Source organism: Pantherophis guttatus, chromosome 1 (genome assembly GCF_059756535.1).
Source record: "Pantherophis guttatus breed Tessera chromosome 1, ASM5975653v1, whole genome shotgun sequence".
Classification (NCBI taxonomy): domain Eukaryota; kingdom Metazoa; phylum Chordata; class Lepidosauria; order Squamata; family Colubridae; genus Pantherophis; species Pantherophis guttatus.
The window spans coordinates 313,057,522-313,076,417 of NC_142063.1; the positions used below are offsets into that span (position 1 = coordinate 313,057,522).

At 38.5% G+C, this 18,896-nt stretch overlaps 1 protein-coding gene across 3 annotated transcripts in view; it reads left to right on the top strand.

Moving 5' to 3' along the window:
- EML6 (EMAP like 6) overlaps positions 1–18,896 on the top strand; it is a 122,503-nt gene that overhangs the window by 47,628 nt on the left and 55,979 nt on the right. For all 3 annotated transcript variants that reach the window (XM_087888489.1, XM_034427364.3, XM_087888480.1), the window contains exons 13-20: positions 468–574; positions 2,799–2,917; positions 5,335–5,521; positions 6,977–7,082; positions 7,914–8,007; positions 12,851–12,951; positions 17,453–17,655; positions 18,269–18,380. In XM_087888489.1, the coding sequence (XP_087744615.1) occupies positions 468–574; positions 2,799–2,917; positions 5,335–5,521; positions 6,977–7,082; positions 7,914–8,007; positions 12,851–12,951; positions 17,453–17,655; positions 18,269–18,380 (1,029 nt within the window). The remainder of the gene's footprint in view (positions 1–467; positions 575–2,798; positions 2,918–5,334; positions 5,522–6,976; positions 7,083–7,913; positions 8,008–12,850; positions 12,952–17,452; positions 17,656–18,268; positions 18,381–18,896) is intronic.

An 18,896-nucleotide genomic window follows, 5' to 3' on the forward strand; every position in this document is an offset into this window, starting at 1 on the left:
CGCACAGCAACTGTCATAAATATGAATCAGTTGCCAACTGTCTGAATTTTGATCACATGGTGCTGCAATGGTCATAAGTATGATAAACGGTCATAAGTCACTTTTTCAGTGCCGTTGTAACTTTGAACAGTTATTAAATGAACTGTTGTAAATCGAGGACTACCTGTACTGAAATCTAACACATACATTCCCTTTTATTTTAATCTCTATTCTCAACTTGGAAATTTATGGAAAGGATCACTGAAAAGAGAATATGCTTATTTAATGTTATCCTTTGTTTTCATTTCTGGCTTAGATAGTTCTATATATTTTACTGTCAAGTCAGAAATGTTCAGTATGTCCAAGAAATTTTGCCAATGTTTTAACATGTCAGAACTGAGATTTTACATATCTTTCCTGACACGGGAACTGATACTTTATTTTTAAAGTATCACTAACTGATTAATATTATTCCATCCCTTCTGCAGAATGTGGCATAGATTCATACAGTGAAGAATCAGATTCTGATTTATCAGATGTGCCAGAATTAGATTCAGATATTGAGCAAGAAGCTCAAATCAATTACGTTCGACAGGTGAGTAACATTGCAATATCTGATCATTAGATCAGGAACAGTTGAAATACCATTGCATCATACTTAAAATGAATATCTGGAAAAAATACACTTGTTGGTTCAGTGGCATCTGTGGGGAAGATAGAATAGCCAAAATAGCATTTACAATATTGTAACTCAGGCCTTGTCCTTTTTACATGTATGTATCATCCATGCAAAAAATACAGGGCTTTGGTTATAATGCTACATCCTCCAACTTGTTTCCATCGTTTTTACACATATACCCACACTGCTTAGTCCTGTGGTTACAAGGCAGATTTATTCTGCTCCCTGCAGTGCACATTTGTTCAGCTTTGTCAATGGGCAGAGAAATATGTTAAATAAATACAGTCCATGTAATTTAAATAATTAAATTATTTGTATAATGACTATTGCAACATATTTGTGTTAATTAATTGTTGGACCATCTTTTTAATATAAATAAAAGACAAACATGTATCATCAATTCCAAGTAATCAGATAGGAATCATGGTTCATTATCAGTGAAAGACTCAAATTATTTGCACAAAGTTCCTAGAAGGAAGCAGATGTGATCATAATGTTAATTATGATCCAATGATTCTAAATGCTTTTTTTCCAGTATATTTGGTGAAACTAGAAATATATCATTCCTATCACTCGTCTCCTCCCACTTATGACTGTATGATTGTAACCTTGTTGCTGATATCCTTACGATTTATATTGACTGCTTCCTAATATGATTCGATTGCTTATTTGTACCCTGTGACTATCATTAAGTGTTGTACCTTATGATTCTTGACGAATGTATCTTTTCTTTTATGTACACTGAGAGCATATGCACCAAGACAAATTCCTTGTGTGTCCAATCATACTTGGCCAATGAAAGAATTCTATTCTATTCTATTCTATTCTATTCTATTCTATTCTATTCTATTCTATTCTATTCTATTCTATTCTATTCTATTCTATTCTATATTGTTTGAACATCCCTTGCTACATATTTTATGTAAAAGGATATAAGAAAATATATACTGTTTATCCCTACTGATTAATTTTAAAGTAAACCAATTCAGTCCCTAGCTATCGCCACACCCAATATACTTTAGCTGCTGAGTTGGGCTGTGGATATCATGATTTAGAGCAAAAAGTATAAAATTACTTTCTATTTCAGAAGAAATATTTTTCTTCCATATTCTTCTTTCAACTTCTTCCCTCCCCAGAATGTTTCCTGATAATTCAGAGAACCTCCATAAAAATTTCTGCGGTTTAGCTAAATAAGTAACATTTTTTTTACATGTTAACTATCTACTGTTCCATACAGTAGATAGATGTCTGGCTAGATGGGTTGGGTAAACAGGATAGTAGAAATTCATAAATTGTGTGCCTGCTTCACAATGGGGCAGAACTTATTATCTTTGTATCAGTATTCCACTGGGGGGACAATTTATGTATCTGTTTTGTTTTTTATTTTCATGCACTTTTTGTATGGAGTTTTGTCTAGCTTTTTTTGTTTTTGCATTTTGTTCCTTTTTTGGAGTTTGTATTTTAATGTTTCGCATAAAATAAAAAGTAAGAAAAAAACAGATGTCTTCGTTTATATCTAAGTGCTTGGAATACATGACAACAACTTCAAACTTCTTTTTATTGTTTTTTCTGTTTAGTTAAACATTTTGATTACAAGTTTCATTAAATAGATTCAGACATCAATTGCTTTTGGAAATTGGTTTTGGAAATATTAATAGGAATTTAACACATGTTTATGACCCTTTGGAAGTCAGAGTGTTCTCTCTTGGAAGAGGACTTCTTTGGTATACAATGATGCTATTCCCCAAAAGCTGTCCATCCCTAAAAACCTTTTGTTGGTCTTAGTATTTCTTGATCCAGTTCCCCTTCTCTAGAATTCTAAGGATTTCCAATTATAAAATTATAGAATTATTTTTTTCAAACAAGTTGATTTTGTTTAGTAGTATAGCAATCTTCCCCAATTTGGGGAAATTCTACCCTAGAAATATTAGACTACAACACAATACAGGATGAGAATTATGAAAATTGTAATCTAATACTTTTCAATCATTAGAGTAGAAGAAGATATGATATAGGACAATGACATAGATCTTTCAAATTACCAAATACTTTATGCTAACAATAAGCAAACAAAAAGAAGCAACTGGAATTATTTGATTAAAAGTTTATAATTAAAATTTTTCTTTTTTGTTTTTTGCAGGTTTACAAAGAAGATCTACCTCAACTGAAACAACAACGTAAAGAGAAAAGCCACTCAGTGCCCTTCCTTAAGAGAGAGAGAGCCCCTGATGACAGTTTAAAGCTGCAATTTATACATGGGTATAATACACTTTCAACAGTAACTCTTTCAGTACTTTAATCACAGAAAAAGATAATCCATTCTTAAACAAAAATAGCCTTTAAATTTAAAGTCTATGCATGGAATTAAGAATTGAAATGGGTAAAGTGAGACACTCTGATTCTTACATTGGAGAAAGCTATTTAGTGATCAAAGGATAGATGACAGAGAGCTTCAGAGCTGAAAACAGAGCAGCCAAAAATCGATTAACTCAAAAAGGAGGGAGGAAGAGTTGCAGGATTTGAACCTACAGAGTCCTGTAAATCAGGCAAGTTTTCTGCATGCTGATACATGCAAATCATCATTGTGAACATGGCTTCCTAATTCTCTACGATAAAGTTACTTCTCTAATTTTTGTGCCTGCTTGAGAATGCAGGGCTGAGAGAAAGATGTATAAATTAAGCCTGGTATAAAACCTTGTTGATTATTATAAACCAAGGAACACTGATTTTTCTTTTCATATTCTCTGCCATCTGTTAACACAGAGTTAATCTGTTAACAAGGTGTTCATCTGTTGTGGTATCAGCCAGCTACATATTTTCTCCAAATCCTCTTTGTTCACTGTCCAGCAGTAGCCACCCAATATTCTACATTTCCTTAGAATGTTCTTTTTTTTTTTACTAAGCTATATTTGAGGTTCTGTTCTGCCCCAGCTCCGGATTCCCGAGGATATTGACACACACCAATGGTCCTTATCAAATTTATTAAGTAGCAAGAATAAACCAAAGTCCAGCAAAGGTTGGCAAGCAGCCCAGAAAACAAGATATGATAAGTCTTTTCCAAAAATGCTCTGATGATAATTACAAGTTGTTTCTAGCAAGAAATTACTAACTGCGTGCGACTTAAATAGGCTAAGGGAGTGGCCAATTATCCTCAAGCCTTATTCTCAAGGAGACCTCCTCCTCCTGAGTAGCCACTCCTGCCTTTTGGCAGTCCTGCATGCTCGAGCATTGAGGAGAGGCTCCTCCACTTCACTCTCTCCACTTGAAGGAGCCTCTGGAGGTTCTGAAGGCCCTGGCTGAGTCTCTGCCTCTGGCACCACATCCTCTTCAGCCTCCTCGCTGTCCGATGCGAGCGCCGGCTGCGCAGGTTGCTGGCGCAACCCCACACCAGCCTCCTTGTTGTCGGGATCAGCCACGATCCGCGCAGGTCGCTGGCAGGCCACAACAGGTTCTCCCCATCCCATTAAGATTTGCTTCCTCAATTTTAATAAAATTATTATACATCTTTGCCATTATAGTCTTTAAATATTATAATCCTTCCAAGTCTTCCCATTTCCCATATGCATAAGGATGGTACTAATCTCCGTACAAAGTCATTGTTATTTTGGTCATTGATCACTATTTCTTTATTTCTCTTATTCTTTTATTTTATTTCTGGGATTTATTTATACAAATAATACAAACCATATTAACTTTGTTGAATTATTGATTTAAATAGAAAGTGAAATAAATTCAGTTTATATTTAAATCAATATAATATATAATATATAATCAGTATTCAAACACCAAGTATGTTATTCTGCTATCTTAGAGATAATATCAAAATATATAATAGTTTATATCCTAATACACTGATGTGAAACTTTTCGGCCCCGAGTGCCGAAAACATTGCACGGAAACATCGGGTGTTCGCACATACTCATCGGGGCCGTGCTCCGGAAAAGCCGAACTTCCGGGTTCTAGCATGTATGCGTGCCCAATGTCCAGCCAGCCAGCGCACATGCGCAGGCTGTTTTTTGGCCTTGCCATGTACGTAAAGGGATCACGCTCCTGAAAAGCCAAACTTTCAAGTTCTGGTACGCATGTGCACCCGACACAGCTGTCCGGTGCACATGTACATACTGGTTTTTGGCATAGCCGCGCACATGAAGGACAACTGATCATCGCACACGCATGCGCACCAGAAACCCAGAAGACAAACAGGCAAGCCCACGTGTGCCGGGCGACATGGCTTCACATGCCACTTTGGGCACATGTGCCATAGGTTCGCCATCACAGTCCTAATATATGGAGCATCATCCCTGCAAAGGTAAAAGGGGTACTCTTTTGAAAGGCACTGAAGGCATGGTTTTGCCAGCAGGCCTGGGAATCCCAGGGTGATACAGAGTGCATCAAGTGGTTTGTTTGATTGTGGTCACCAAGGGGATGAGGGTTTATTGGTTTTTGTATTTGAAATACTTCTGAAAGCTGCTTGGAGTCACCGTGAGTGACTTGGCCATCTAATTTCTTGATAAATAAATAAATATTGATTAGAAATAAGCCCTATTAATTTCAGCAAAATATGACTCAGTATAAATGATAACACTAGGATCATGGTACATGATCATTTGTTCCCTCGACTATTAGGAGTCTTGTTAACTTATTTACCTGTTGATTTTTTTCCCTATTGATTTCAGTTATAGAGGCTATGATTGTCGAAATAATTTATTCTACACACAAACTGGAGAAGTGGTCTATCATATTGCTGCTGTTGCTGTGGTGTATAATAGACAGCACCACACTCAAAGACTATATCTTGGTCATGATGATGACATTCTCAGCCTTGCTATCCATCCTATGAAAGATTATGTTGCTACTGGACAGGTGAGTATGCAAGAAACATGATCAATGGCAAATCAATGTTAAAAATTACAGATTTTCTCACAGTATTCATTCTAGCATTTTTTTTTCAAATTAAAAAATGTACTTATTTAAGAATAATATATCTCAGTGCTTTATGAATGGTTCTACAGTAAAATATTATAGAATGTTCTCTTCATCTCAAAGGGGTGTTAAAGTGTATTATAATATTAATACCAATTAGATAAAAAGGAAGCCTAGCATCTCAACTGCCAAAAAGCAGAGGGTGAGTAGGTGAAAAACAATCCAGGAAATGGAATGTTTGGCACAAATTTATAACAATCCAAATTTTGTGGACTGTAGTTCAATTAGCTAGATTAATAGTGGTTTACAAGCAATTCACTTAACCTTGGAATGGGTTGTAAACAAAGATTGAAGAATAATGAATGCCAAAAATACAGAATGCAGAAATATAAAACAGTATCCACAAATTGCATTGTCTTATTTTCTGGCTGTGCTGTGTTGTAGATAATTTGTAGCTACCAATTTTGCCCTCTTCCCTATTCCTCTCTGGAGTGAATGCATCCTGAATCTAAAGAATGCCTCAATTAAATTTTCCAGTTTGAATCTCTACATAGCCAGATAGACTGTGGATTTTATAGTTTCTATTGTCTATTGTCTATTGTCATAAGCATATTAATATTTAAATATTGTGAGGTTGTTAAAATAATATATGAGGAAACTAAACTTGTTCAAAACAGGTTTCATAAAATTTTTAGGAGTCAATATATAAAGGTTCTTTTCAATCACATTCAATTGCAAGTGATTTTATGCTTATTTTTTAACAAGAATGCAGGTGTGATTTGGCATTATTTCTTAGTCTAGGCTATAGCGCTAGGATTTTCTTACTGTTTTATACCCCAGGACTAACTTTGTTTTGTCAGAGGTAACATAGCTATGACATATGTTTAAGAAATGTTCAAATTATTTAGTAGCTGTTCTGATTAAAATGAATTAAAAATGTTTTAGATATTTTTGTGATAGTGAGTCAATTCAACCATATAATAGGGAAAATATAAATTCTGTGGTTTCAATAAATGAAAAAATAGGAAATTTTTGAAATAAAATACAGTAATGCAGTTCAGAGAATCCTAAAATCCATTGCTGGCCAGATATATATACTCAATTTTGTTTGGTTATAGAAAGATGGGCAAAAATTCGGATAGTACCTTCAGTAGAATTGGTGATGTCAAGCACTTTTTCTCTGCTTTTTTAGATGAAATTAAGGTTGAGAAATTAAACAGCAAATCTCCAACTCTAATTTTCATTCTTAGAGCCCCCCACATTTCAAAAGATATGAATTGCCTTTTTTCAGAATGATTTTAGACCTCTGCTTATGAACAAAAGCTCTTTTGACTGAAAGTATTCATTGCATTGGGTTTTTATTAAATGGCAACTAAAATAATTGCTCTTATTTAGGTTGGGAGAGATCCTGCTATTCATATTTGGGATATACAGGTGCTCAGATGTTTGTCACTGCTAAGAGGCCAGCACCAAAGAGGAATATGTGCACTTGACTTTTCAGGTGAGCTGCTATGTAATGAACACTGCTTTAGAATGGGAAATGATGTTGTTTAGTTATATGGTAACTCAAATAATTTTTGTCTGTAAAAGATCATACCCTCCTCCTCTCCTCTTCCAAGATAGCATTTCAAACTATTCAAAGTTAAACTTTTTTTCTGGAATACCAAGCAGAATCTCGTCTTTTTCTTCAGGTGCATGAAGCTACTGTAGCTTCCTAGACAAATTCTACCTAGTAACCATGCAACAAGGCTTGTTGGGACCTGTCCAGAGGTCACATTTTTAAGTTTAAAACTCTTGGTTCTTTTCCTGATTTTCACTTATAAGAAGCATACATAGAAGCATCAAACAAGCAATAGCTAGCCTTTTCAGTTCTATTGAGTTGGGTTAAGCCTCTGTCACAAAACATAACAACACCATCACTTTCGAACATATCAAGTTTACTACTGTGGAGTTCTTAACTTCATATTTGTGGGCACTATTCCTTGACTTGATTTCTTACCTAAACCTTGTGTGTGTCTGTGTAAACTGGTTATATCTCCATCACAGCCATTTTATGAATGGGCAGAACTGCCAATGGCAGCAATAATGGTTTCAAACTGGCTCTTGAACTATGAAAAATTTGGGAACTGTTAAGTCCTTTTCTAGAATAATTTTAGTTAGGAGAAGGAGGAAGAAATAAGTACAAATTAAGTCATTGTGAAAGTTTGATTATTGTAGAACATCCAAATTCCTTATTCCTGGCACCATAATATAGAAATTTGCAATGAATATTACATTTGTCACATTTCATTTCATGATATCTCATGATGAACTATGAATTGGTTTTGTACAGCTGATGGAAAATGCTTAGCTTCAATTGGATTAGACGACAATCATACTATTGTACTGTGGGACTGGAAAAAAGGAGAAAAGATGGCAGTGACCAGGTAAGATTACTATCATGTTGCATCCATAGTTGTATATATTTTATATAATACAAGTATTCTTTGTTGCTGTTCCAGGAGTTTTTTTAAAAAAAAAAAAAATGTTGACCAATATAGAAAGAGAGATAATGACCACATCAATTATCCCACATTCTTGTATGAGACCTCCATTCATATGCTGTATCAGGAATCATCAATTTATGGCCCTAGACATACTGGCAGATATATAAGATGAACACGAAACGGCAGGAAACAGCATCAGACACTCAATTTCTGTCCATATATTTTGAGGATAAGAACAGAACTATTTTTGCAATGTATTATTGCAAAATAATATACTGTTCCCATCTGTATGAATTCTGCTTATTTAATTCTTCAAACTGTTCTCGCTCTAATTTTCCTGTAATTTTCATGGCTTTTTAAAAACTACATTTATAATGCCAGCCTTCAAAGTAGACCAGTCTAGAAAAGCAATACTATACAGGTCAGCATTACTTTTATTATAAAGCTGTAATAACAGAATCTTACAAGTCTAAATTTGCTTACCTCTCCCTCCTTTATCTTTGTGTAAAAGGCATTTACTTACATTACAGGTAATCCTTGATCTTGTGATTTCTATTGCAGTCAGTATGCATTGTCCTGTGCTTGACCTATTGTCTTTCTTGTTTTCCCCCTTACAGAGCAGAAAGATTGCAGAGGAAGGGATTACAAGAAAGTAAACAGGCACACAAGGGAAGCAAGGCACACATCAAAAGCAAAGCACTGATGCCAGCAGCTGCAAGCATGCTACACAATAGTCCTCTGTATCCCTCATTATGTGCCTGCATACTTTCTTGTAAGGCTTCATTCTCCAATCTCTCCATTCTATGAGAAAGGAAAATAGATTTAGCACAGGAGAAATTGCCTACAGAAATCACTCCCCTCCTCCTTACACTGCTTGTGTAGCATGATTATGGCTTATTTTCAGTGTGTATTCTTCATTGTATGCCTGATTTCTCTCTTGTAATGTCTTCTCTCCAATAAATAAAACACAAACATTAATTCCTTCTTGCTAATTATCTCAGTTCCAAGATGAACATTCCAAAGGATGGAGGAGTGGGGAACAGGAAAGAATTGTTGCAGTCATATGATTTCCGACTTAGCAATTACTTTACTCAATGATAGAGTTGCCTACCTGAATTGTGGTCACTGAACAAGGACAACATTCCTGGCCTGGCTAAGGTCATTTTCATTTGAACATTGCCTTGATAGCAGTTCTTCCTCTCATCCTTCAAAACCATTCCCTTTACCCTCTACAGTTGTCAAGAAAACAAAATGCACTTGTTCATATAGCCAAGAAACATTTATGACAACTTTTCAAATGGTTGTAGTTTTCCTGTGCTGTTACTGTCCATGTTGTGCTTCAATTTACCATAACTCTTAATCAGTGTTTAACCTATAGCTGTGATGGCGAACCAATGGCATGCATGCCACAAGTGGCACATGGAGGCATATCGGTGGGCACGCGAGCATTGCCCTAGCTCAGCTCCAGCGTGCATGTGTGTGCCGGCCAGCTGATTTTCGGGCCTTCTGGGCCCACCGGAAGTCGGGAAACAGGTCATTTCCCGCCTCCAGAGGGCCTCTGGAAGGTGGGGAAAGCTGTTTTCGCCCTTCCCAGGCTCCATGAAATCCTCTAGAGCCTGGGGAGGGTGAAGAAACGGGCCTACCAGACCCACCGATAACTGTTTTGCCGTCGTGTGCCAAAAGCGGGGGGCGGGGGGGATGTTGAATTATGGGTGTGGGCACGCATGCATGCGACCCCCCCCCGCACAACCCCCACTTTTGGCACGCGATGGCACAAAGGTTAACCATCACTGACCTATAGCATTAGAAATGCGTGTCCATCCAGGTATCAATTATTTTTTAAAAAATAGTCTCAAATGGTTAGATTTTGGGAGACTGAACTGAATCACAAAGCACTTTGAATTCTAGCAACTGGAAATGGCCACCTATTCTCCCAGATGTCCCACAGTGACTGTACTATAGGTAGCATACACCATTTGCACATACAGTATTAGAAATGTAAATGATGAACAACTTTGCAATTGTTTACTGTCCATTTTCTATGGAGTATTGAATTGTGTAATAAATAGTATCTAACAACACTGCATTCATTAATAGGTTTTCAGCAATAATTGTAAAGGGAAAAATACCAGAATAGCAGTGTGTCAGAAATTATAGGGTGTTTAAAGCTTTGTGTGATTATGGAACTGATCTGTGATATACTGTGGCTCCCTTCCTTATGCATCTCATTGAAATCTTCCCCCACTGTTTGGAGGACTATTTGAAAGAATCTAAGTCACAGTACAAGGAGAATGCAAACTGAGACATAATAAAAATCATTGTGCCCTTTCTTATAGTATACAACTACAACATGGCTTCCAAATTATTGTGGCATTCAAAAATTACTTTGCTGTTTCTTGAGTCAAAATCATTTAAATCAAACTATTCTACATTTCTTCTTTTGTTGAATTCAGTGCTGTATTAAAAGGGAAGACTATTCTCTGAAAATATTTGCCATGCGGTTTTTGTGATATAAATGGATCTGCAAATCATTTTTTTCTTTCTATTAAATCACTGTTGTGCCCCAGGCTTATCTTTTTTTCATCCTCATCTTGAATAAATGTTTCCTTGGCATTCTTGGATTTCATTCACTTTTGGAAGGTTAATAATTTTACTTAGTAATTGCATGCATGAACAAAGCATTAGGGAAAAACTGGGTCATGTATTTCGTTGGTTTTCTAATGGATGTGTTCTCTTTTTAGGAAGTAGCATTTTTCTTTTTTATATGAGTCTGCGGCAGTTTCTGTTCTTTTTATTCTATTCTAATATGCAGTGTAGGAGGCTATCTTTAATCTGAGATTGCTTAAATTTGTAATAGTTTCTTATTTGTTGCCTGATGGATTAAAAGTGATACACATTTAGCTCTCTTAAGCAATGTCACCTATGTCACTTTTCTGATAATATGTCTTGACATTATTCAAATAGGGCTGCTGTATATCTGTCCTTACAAGTTATTTATTAGTGGATTTCTGCTGTTGGTATGCTATATAAAATTGGATTCCCTAAGTTTTTACTTATTTGGGAATCTATATTTCTCTAATGTTTGAATGCATTTCTCTAATGTTTGGATGCTTCTATAAGAATGTATTGAATATACCTTCAATTATATTACGATGGACTGGATTAAATCTTTATAAAATCCAATTTATGTAATGAGTTATGTAATTGGATCTCCTCAGTAATGAAATATAAAATTTGTTAGTACCGGTTTTGTGGGCGTGGCTTGGTGGGAGGGGTAATGTGACTGGGTAGGCGTGGCCAACTTTTTTTTTTTAACTTTTAAAACCATTTTTTCTACAACCTCTTCAGCTGAAGAGGTTGTAAAAAAAACGCTTTTAAAAGCCTCTGACGATCCTAGCTGAGTTGCCTGATCGGCAGAGGCTTTTTTTTCTTTTAAAACATTTTTTCTACAACTTCTTCGGCCGAAGAGGTTGTAAAAAAAATGCTTTTAAAAGCCTCTGACGATCCCAGCTGAGCCGCACGATCATCGAGGCTTTTTTTTTTTACTTTTAAAAGCATTTTTTCAGCCGAAGAGGTTGTAGAAAAAATGCTTTTAAAAATTAAAAAAAAAGCCTCTGATGATTGCACGGCTCAGCTGAGCATGGGGGGGTGGGTAGGGATTTTTGCTACCGGTTCTCCGAACCACCTGCCAGGCGATCCGGTCCGAACCGGGAGCATTTCACCCCTGGATCTCCTCCCAAATAAGCAATAAATTATTCAAAAGAATTTTGATGAAACAGTTCCTAATTAGTTTCCTAATTCCTGTTCAACATGCAGATTAAGATTTTGTTAAAATTAATTGGATATGAGAGCATGAATTGCAATTGAGCAGTCCTTTACTGAACCGTATCTCTACTAATACATCAGTATGTAACCATGTACCTTCCCATTGACTAATTCTATTATTTAAATAAAAATAACAAGACTGGATAGATTTAACTAAGGAATGATACCTTCAGAGATTTACTATTGACTAAGACAACTATTTTGGAAGTGAGAAGCTACAATTAAAATAAAACTGATTTGTTTGTAGGAGAATCTTATTGTATAAACTGGATTCAACAAGGAATACGATGTCATTTACAGGTAGTCCAACGGCACTGAAAAAAGTGACTTGTGACCATTTTTCAGCATCTCCATGGTCACAGGATCAAAATTCAGATGCTTGGCAACTGGTTCATGTTTATGATGGTTGCAGTGTCCTGGGGTCACGTGATCCGATTTTGTGACCTTCTGACAAGCAAAGTCAATGGGGAATCCAGATTCACTTAACAACCTTGTTACTAACTTAACAAATGCAATGATTCACTTAACAATAGTGGCAAGAAAAGTCGTAAAATGGGGCAAACTCACTTAACAAATGTTTCACTTAGCAACATAAATTTTGGAATTAATTGTGGTTGTAACTCGAGGACTACCTGTATTATATTGATCATATTAAGAGAAATCTCTATTAATTCTATTGTTTGTGAAAAGTTCTAATGGTGCTAGAACCATTTGAACTTTTTTACCCCCACAATTAGTCAGAATAACTTTTAATTTGGAGTTTTAAAATCCTCCTGTATCAAAATAATATACAGGTGAAAATACATGCTAAATGTCTCTTCTATTTTGTCCAGCAATAGTGCTGTAAGACATGTTCACTACTGTTAAAGTGCCACGTCCTCTTTTTAAAAATAGGATGTTACTGTCACGATAGTACAAAAATCTATTCATTTATTATTTATTTTTTAATGTTTTGCAGGGGTCACAAAGATAAGCTCTTTGTAGTAAAGTGCAACCCTCATCATGCTGATAAACTGGTGACTGTTGGAATAAAGCACATCAAATTTTGGCAACAAACAGGTAGTAGAATTTATCTTATTTCTTCACCAAAAACTTGATTCAGATAATTTGGTTTCCTATTACAGACACAGCAAAATTTTCCTGTGACTATTCTGTTTGTTACCAATCTTGTTTGAGGATGTACATACTTGATATACAGCTATATGTGTTGTTGATGTCTTGATTTATGGTGAGGGCTTGAATCTGTCGGGAGCAAAAAAAGGGGGGGGGATGGAAAAATTAGTGGGATATGAAGGAAATTTTTTATTTTCCCCTCCTCCCCCCCCCCACACTCAAAGCAACAGAGCCAAGGCGGTGCTGGCAATGGAGGCTAGTTAGCGGCATTGGTTGCCCCCCCACACAGATGTTTATGGTGCTGGGGTGGGGGGGTGGCACTGGCGCCGCTGATGGCGTCTGCCGCAGAATGCTGCAATGGTAGCTTGCTGAGGGTGAAGAGAAGAAGCTGAGGCGAGGAGGCATGGACTTCCCCTCGTTGAAATGTGCCCACCAGGTTTCTGTGCATTTTACCAGCCAAGGGCCCAGGGGAGGGGTGGGGGAGTGGCGGCGATTATTCGGGAAAGTCTTAGTCCAAGGGAGACCACTGTTCTTCAGATAGCCGGATGTGAGTCCCTCCTCGTGAAGTGGGGCCGTGGGAGGCAGATGGGTTTGCTGACTACATACCTGGCTCCCTGCCACATGGCGGCGACCCTGCCCTAGCTGCTCGACGTTATTGCCGGGGTGCCATCTGCAGGTGAGGCGTCAGAAGTGGCTCGGGAGGTCATGGCTTCCATGGCGGCCATGGACCTGACCCAATTAGTTCAAGGCCCTACTCACACAGGGGGACACACACTGGACTTGATTTTTGTCTCTGGTCAGTGGTTGAATGATCTTGGTAGAGGGGACTTAGACATTAAACCCTTGTCATGGACAGATCATTCTCTTCTTCGCTTGGACTTTCCTGCCGTTTCCCCCCTCCGCAGGGAGACGGAACCAGTTAAATGGTTCCGTCCCAGGTGCCTGATGGATCCCAAAAGGTTCCTGATGGAGCTTGGGCCATTTCCTGAGACCTTGGCACACGACTTGACTGAAGACCTGGTGGCCGCCTGGGAGATGGCAGCCGCCGGGGCTTTGGACCGCGTCATGCCTTTGTGGCCTCTGACCCGATGCCGACCTCAATTGGCTCCTTGGTTCTCCGAGGAGCTGAGAGAGATGAAGCGTCGGAAAAGACGCCTAGAGAGCATTTGGAGGACTAGTCAATCCGATTCCGACTGGACACTGGTGAGGTCTTATATCAAGACCTACCTAGTGGCGATAAAAGCGGCGAAATCTAACTATTTTTCCACTCTTATCGCATCTGCAGAGAACCGCCCAGCCGCTTTGTTTAGGGTGACCCACTCCCTTCTTCGGGGGGGAGTGCGGGAAGATCCCTTGCAGGGTCGAGCTGAGGATTTTGTGCAATTCCTGCATGATAAAGTCGTTCGGATTCGGGAAGGCTTGGACTCCGACTGGGTGAGTCCAGGGGAGGAGACGAGGGCAGGTCTTGAGAATATTACCTGGGAGGAGTTTGATCCTGTGGCTCCCGAGGATGTGGACAGGGTTCTGGGTAGGATTAGTGCCGCCACATGTTTATTGGACCCGTGTCCCTCCTGGTTGGTACTGGCCTCCCGGGAGGTTACACGAGGCTGGCTCCAGGGGATTATAAATGCTTCTCTGAGTGAGGGTGCCTTTCCCGCTGCCTTGAAAGAGGCGGTGGTGAGGCCCCTCCTCAAGAAGCCTTCCCTGGACCCGGCTGAATTAGCCAACTACCATCCGGTCTCCAACCTTCGTTTTGTGGCGAAGGTTGTTGAGAGTGTGGTGGCATGACAATTGCCCAGGCACCTGGATGAAGCTATCTATCTGGATCTGTACCAGTCGGGCTTCAGGCAGGGGTACAGCACAGAAACGGCATTGGTCGCGTTGGTGGATGATCTCTGGAGGGCTCGGGACAGGGGCTGCTCCTCTGTCCTGGTCCTGTTAGATCTCTCAGCGGCTTTTGATACCATCGACCATGGTATCATGCTGCAGCGGTTGAGGGGGTTAGGAATAGGGGGCACCGTTTTGCAGTGGTTCTCCTCCTTCCTCTCCGACCGCTCCCAGTTCGTGTTGACAGGGGGGCAGAGGTCGACTTCGAGGTGCCTTGCATGGGGAGTGCTGCAGGGGTCAGTCCTCTCGCCCCTTCTGTTCAACATTTATGTGAAGCCGCTGGGTAAGATCATCCGTGGTTTTGGGGTGAGAGTCCATCTGTACGCTGATGATACTCAGCTGTACATCTCCACCCCAGACCACTCCAACGATGCCCTTGGTGTGATGTCTCGCTGCCTGGAGGCCATGCGGGTCTGGATGGGGAGAAATAGGCTCAGACTCAACCCCCCCAAGACCGAGTGGCTGTGGTTTCCGGCGCCGCAATATAGTCAGCTGGTACCATCGCTGACTATTGGGGGTGAGTCCTTACCCCCCACAGAGAGGGCCCAAAATCTGGGCGTCCTCCTGGATGCATGGCTGTCTTTAGAAGAACATGTGGCCGTGGCCAGGGGGGCTTTTTATCAGGTTCTCCTGATCCGCCAGTTGCAGCCCTTTCTGGACCGTGATGCCTTGCGCATAGTCACTCACACCCTTGTCACCTCCCGACTGGACTACTGCAATGCTCTCTACATGAGGCTCCCCTTGAAAAGCACCCGGAGGCTCCAGCTGGTCCAGAATGCAGCCGCACGGGTGGTTATGGGCGCAACTCATTGTGCCTACGTGACACCCCTCCTGCGTGAGCTGCACTGGCTCCCAGTGGTCTTCCGGGTGCGATTCAAGGTGTTGGTTACCACCTTTAAAGCGCTCCATGGCATTGGACCTGGGTACCTTCGAGACCGTCTTCTGCCACCAGTAGCCTCCCACCGGCCAGTCCGCTCCCACAGAGAGGGTCTCCTCAGGGTGCCATCAGCCAAATTATGTCAGCTGGCGACACCCAGGGGGATGGCCTTCTCTGTGGGAGCCCCTGCCCTTTGGAATGAACTCCCCCCAGAAATTCGCAAAATCTCTGATCTCCGTGTATTTCGCTGTGCCCTCAAAACCATGTTGTTCCGCCAGGCTGGGCTATTAATATAAAGATTTTAATTGGTTTTAAATTGGGTTTTTAAATTCGGGGTTTTATAAATTGGGCCTACTATTTAATAATTTTAATTATTTTTAAATATTGTCTGTCTTTGTGTTTTTAATTAGGCTGTACACCGCCCTGAGTCCTTCGGGAGAAGGGCGGTGTAGAAATAAAATAAATAATAAAATAAAATAAAATAAAATAAAATAAAATAAAATAAAATAATAAAATAAAATAAAATAAAATAAAATAAAATAAAATAAAATAAAATAATAAAATAAAATAAAATAAAATAAAATAAAATAAAATAAAATAAAATAAAATAAAATAAAATAATAAAATAAATAGCCAGCCAGCCCTTGGTTCTATTCCTATTGGAGGACTGGATTCTGGTAATCCAATGGTAAAGTTAGGGTTAGAGTTAGTAAACCCATTCAATTACTTTGAAATGAGATGGATGGCAAATAAATTTGATAATAATATTAATACGTTTATTTATAATTTAAATTAATATATGGACAGACAGACAGACAGACAGACAGACAGACAGACAGACAGACAGACAGACAGACAGACAGAGAATTGGAGAACCAGTTTGGTCTAGTGGTCAAGACACCAGGCTTGAAAGCAGGAGACCATGAGTTCAAGCCCAGCTTTAGCTATGAAGGACAGCTAGATGACTTTGAGCCAATTACTCTCTGTCAGCCCAACCCACCTCAAAAAGTTGTTGTGGAAAAAAACAGAAGGAAGAAATTGTGCTGAATATATTTGCCACCTTGAATTATACATAAAAATCATAAATTTGGGATATAAATAAATAAACAAGCAAACAAATAAATAAATAAAATAAAGTTGGGCTCTGCAATTAGCACTAAGTGAAAGGATTCTAGGCATCTACCTGTCCCATTTTATATGGATCCTAAAATGCCTTGGAATCATGATATCAGATTTTGGCAGCCTGTGGTGTAGATTTTTTTTCCCTCCAAAAAATAAGAGCACTGTAACAAGATTTATTTTGTTTTGTCTTTGGAAAAATCCAGTTACCCCAAACCATAAATCATTCTTCATTTTGAAGATGTGATCATATTATTGTTATATCCTCTGCAGCTCAGAAATCAAAAACATTGTAAAAAAATAAATAATGCCTCCCCCTAGCAAAAAGTTACCCAATATGTAATGGATGGTATAATTATACTTGGCTGTTTCCTTCGTATTCTGCCTACCAATTTATAACATTGTTTCCTTCAAGATATGCAATTCAAGAAAAGCTAGAATTTTCTTTCTTTGTCTCCACCCCCAACATAACTTTTGTCCTCCCCTATTGGTTTTTAGTAATAGATAATTGAAATGTATACAGTCATTTATAATAATCCTTATTGGTCTATCATAACTATTCAGGTGGTGGTTTTACCTCAAAACGTGGCATATTTGGAAATATTGGGAAACAGGAAACCATGATGAGTATTTCCTATGGACGGATAGAGGATCTCGTTTTCTCTGGATCTGCAACTGGAGATATTTACATCTGGAAAGATGTTTTGTTGGTTAAGACAGTAAAAGCTCACGATGGGCCTGTATTTGCTATGCATGCTTTAGATAAGGTAAAAATTGTCTCGTCATGCAATTCTGTAATCAGCTGCATCTTTTCATGGGATTATGCAGCTATTTCTAGCCACTGCATTGTTAGTTCAGGAAACAAAATATTTGGTTTAAGGAATTGCCAACAGGTATTCTGTATGTTCTAAAGCACATTTTTACCTACAAAACTGAAGTGCCACTGAGCTTAAGTATGCATACATAGTTTGGGTAAATTTTGACTTTAAATACCCCCAGAATAGTATTTGAACTGGATAAGTACTGTAAATTTCTCATCCCTGTTTCCAGTAAGCCAATTTAAGGATAGATGGGATACTTTTTGCAGTATTTGGAGCTAAATAAATGCTCCTTTGAACATGAAAATAGTAATCTTAATTAATGTAGCCTCAGTGTATTTATGGTTTTTTGCAATTATTCTTTCAATATTTGATGTTCAGATTAAGTACCATAGCCAAAAGAGCATCATTCATAGATAAGAGGGAAACATCAGCAAGCTTGGGGAGACAGAAGCGTATGAATGAATGTATTTCATTTTGTAATTCAGTGACATTAATTTTTTATCACCTAACTTTATATTGTCAATGTATTAAGCAGATCTATAAATCTGTTTCTGTTCAGGGTTTTGTGACAGGTGGGAAGGATGGCGTTGTGGCACTTTGGGATGATACATTTGAGAGGTGCTTGAAGACATATGCCATCAAAAGAGCAGCACTCTCTCCTGGGTCTAAAGGTATAACTAAACTAAGTTACAATAGGCAGGAATAAAGACTGCTTATAATAAAACATATGAAGAGACATTGCAAAATCCTAGTAAATCTGTAATAACCTCTTCCAAGGCCACCAGTTCTGCATTGTTCTATAAAGTGAATCTGGAGGTTACTGGCAGATGGCTGATTTGCTTAAGTTTGGGAGTGATTACCAATAATTTATGCCACAGCCATTATGAATAATCACCTAATTATGCGAAGACTGAAAGGTATGAAGTTCATGGAAATTATGCTATAGCTTTTTGGCATAAGTAGTGTCATGAAAATAAAGAGCGAGAGGTAATAAGGAATCAAAGACAGGAGGTGAGAGAAAAGAAATTTAATTAAATCTAATTTATAGCAACACTATTATACCTCTCCATACCTTTCTATTCTTGTAAATTATATATCTGCTTCCTCTGCATACATATACTGAATTATTTTCTTTACACATTATGAGAACCTCATCAGCTTCTTCCAACAACTTTCTTAGCCTTCTT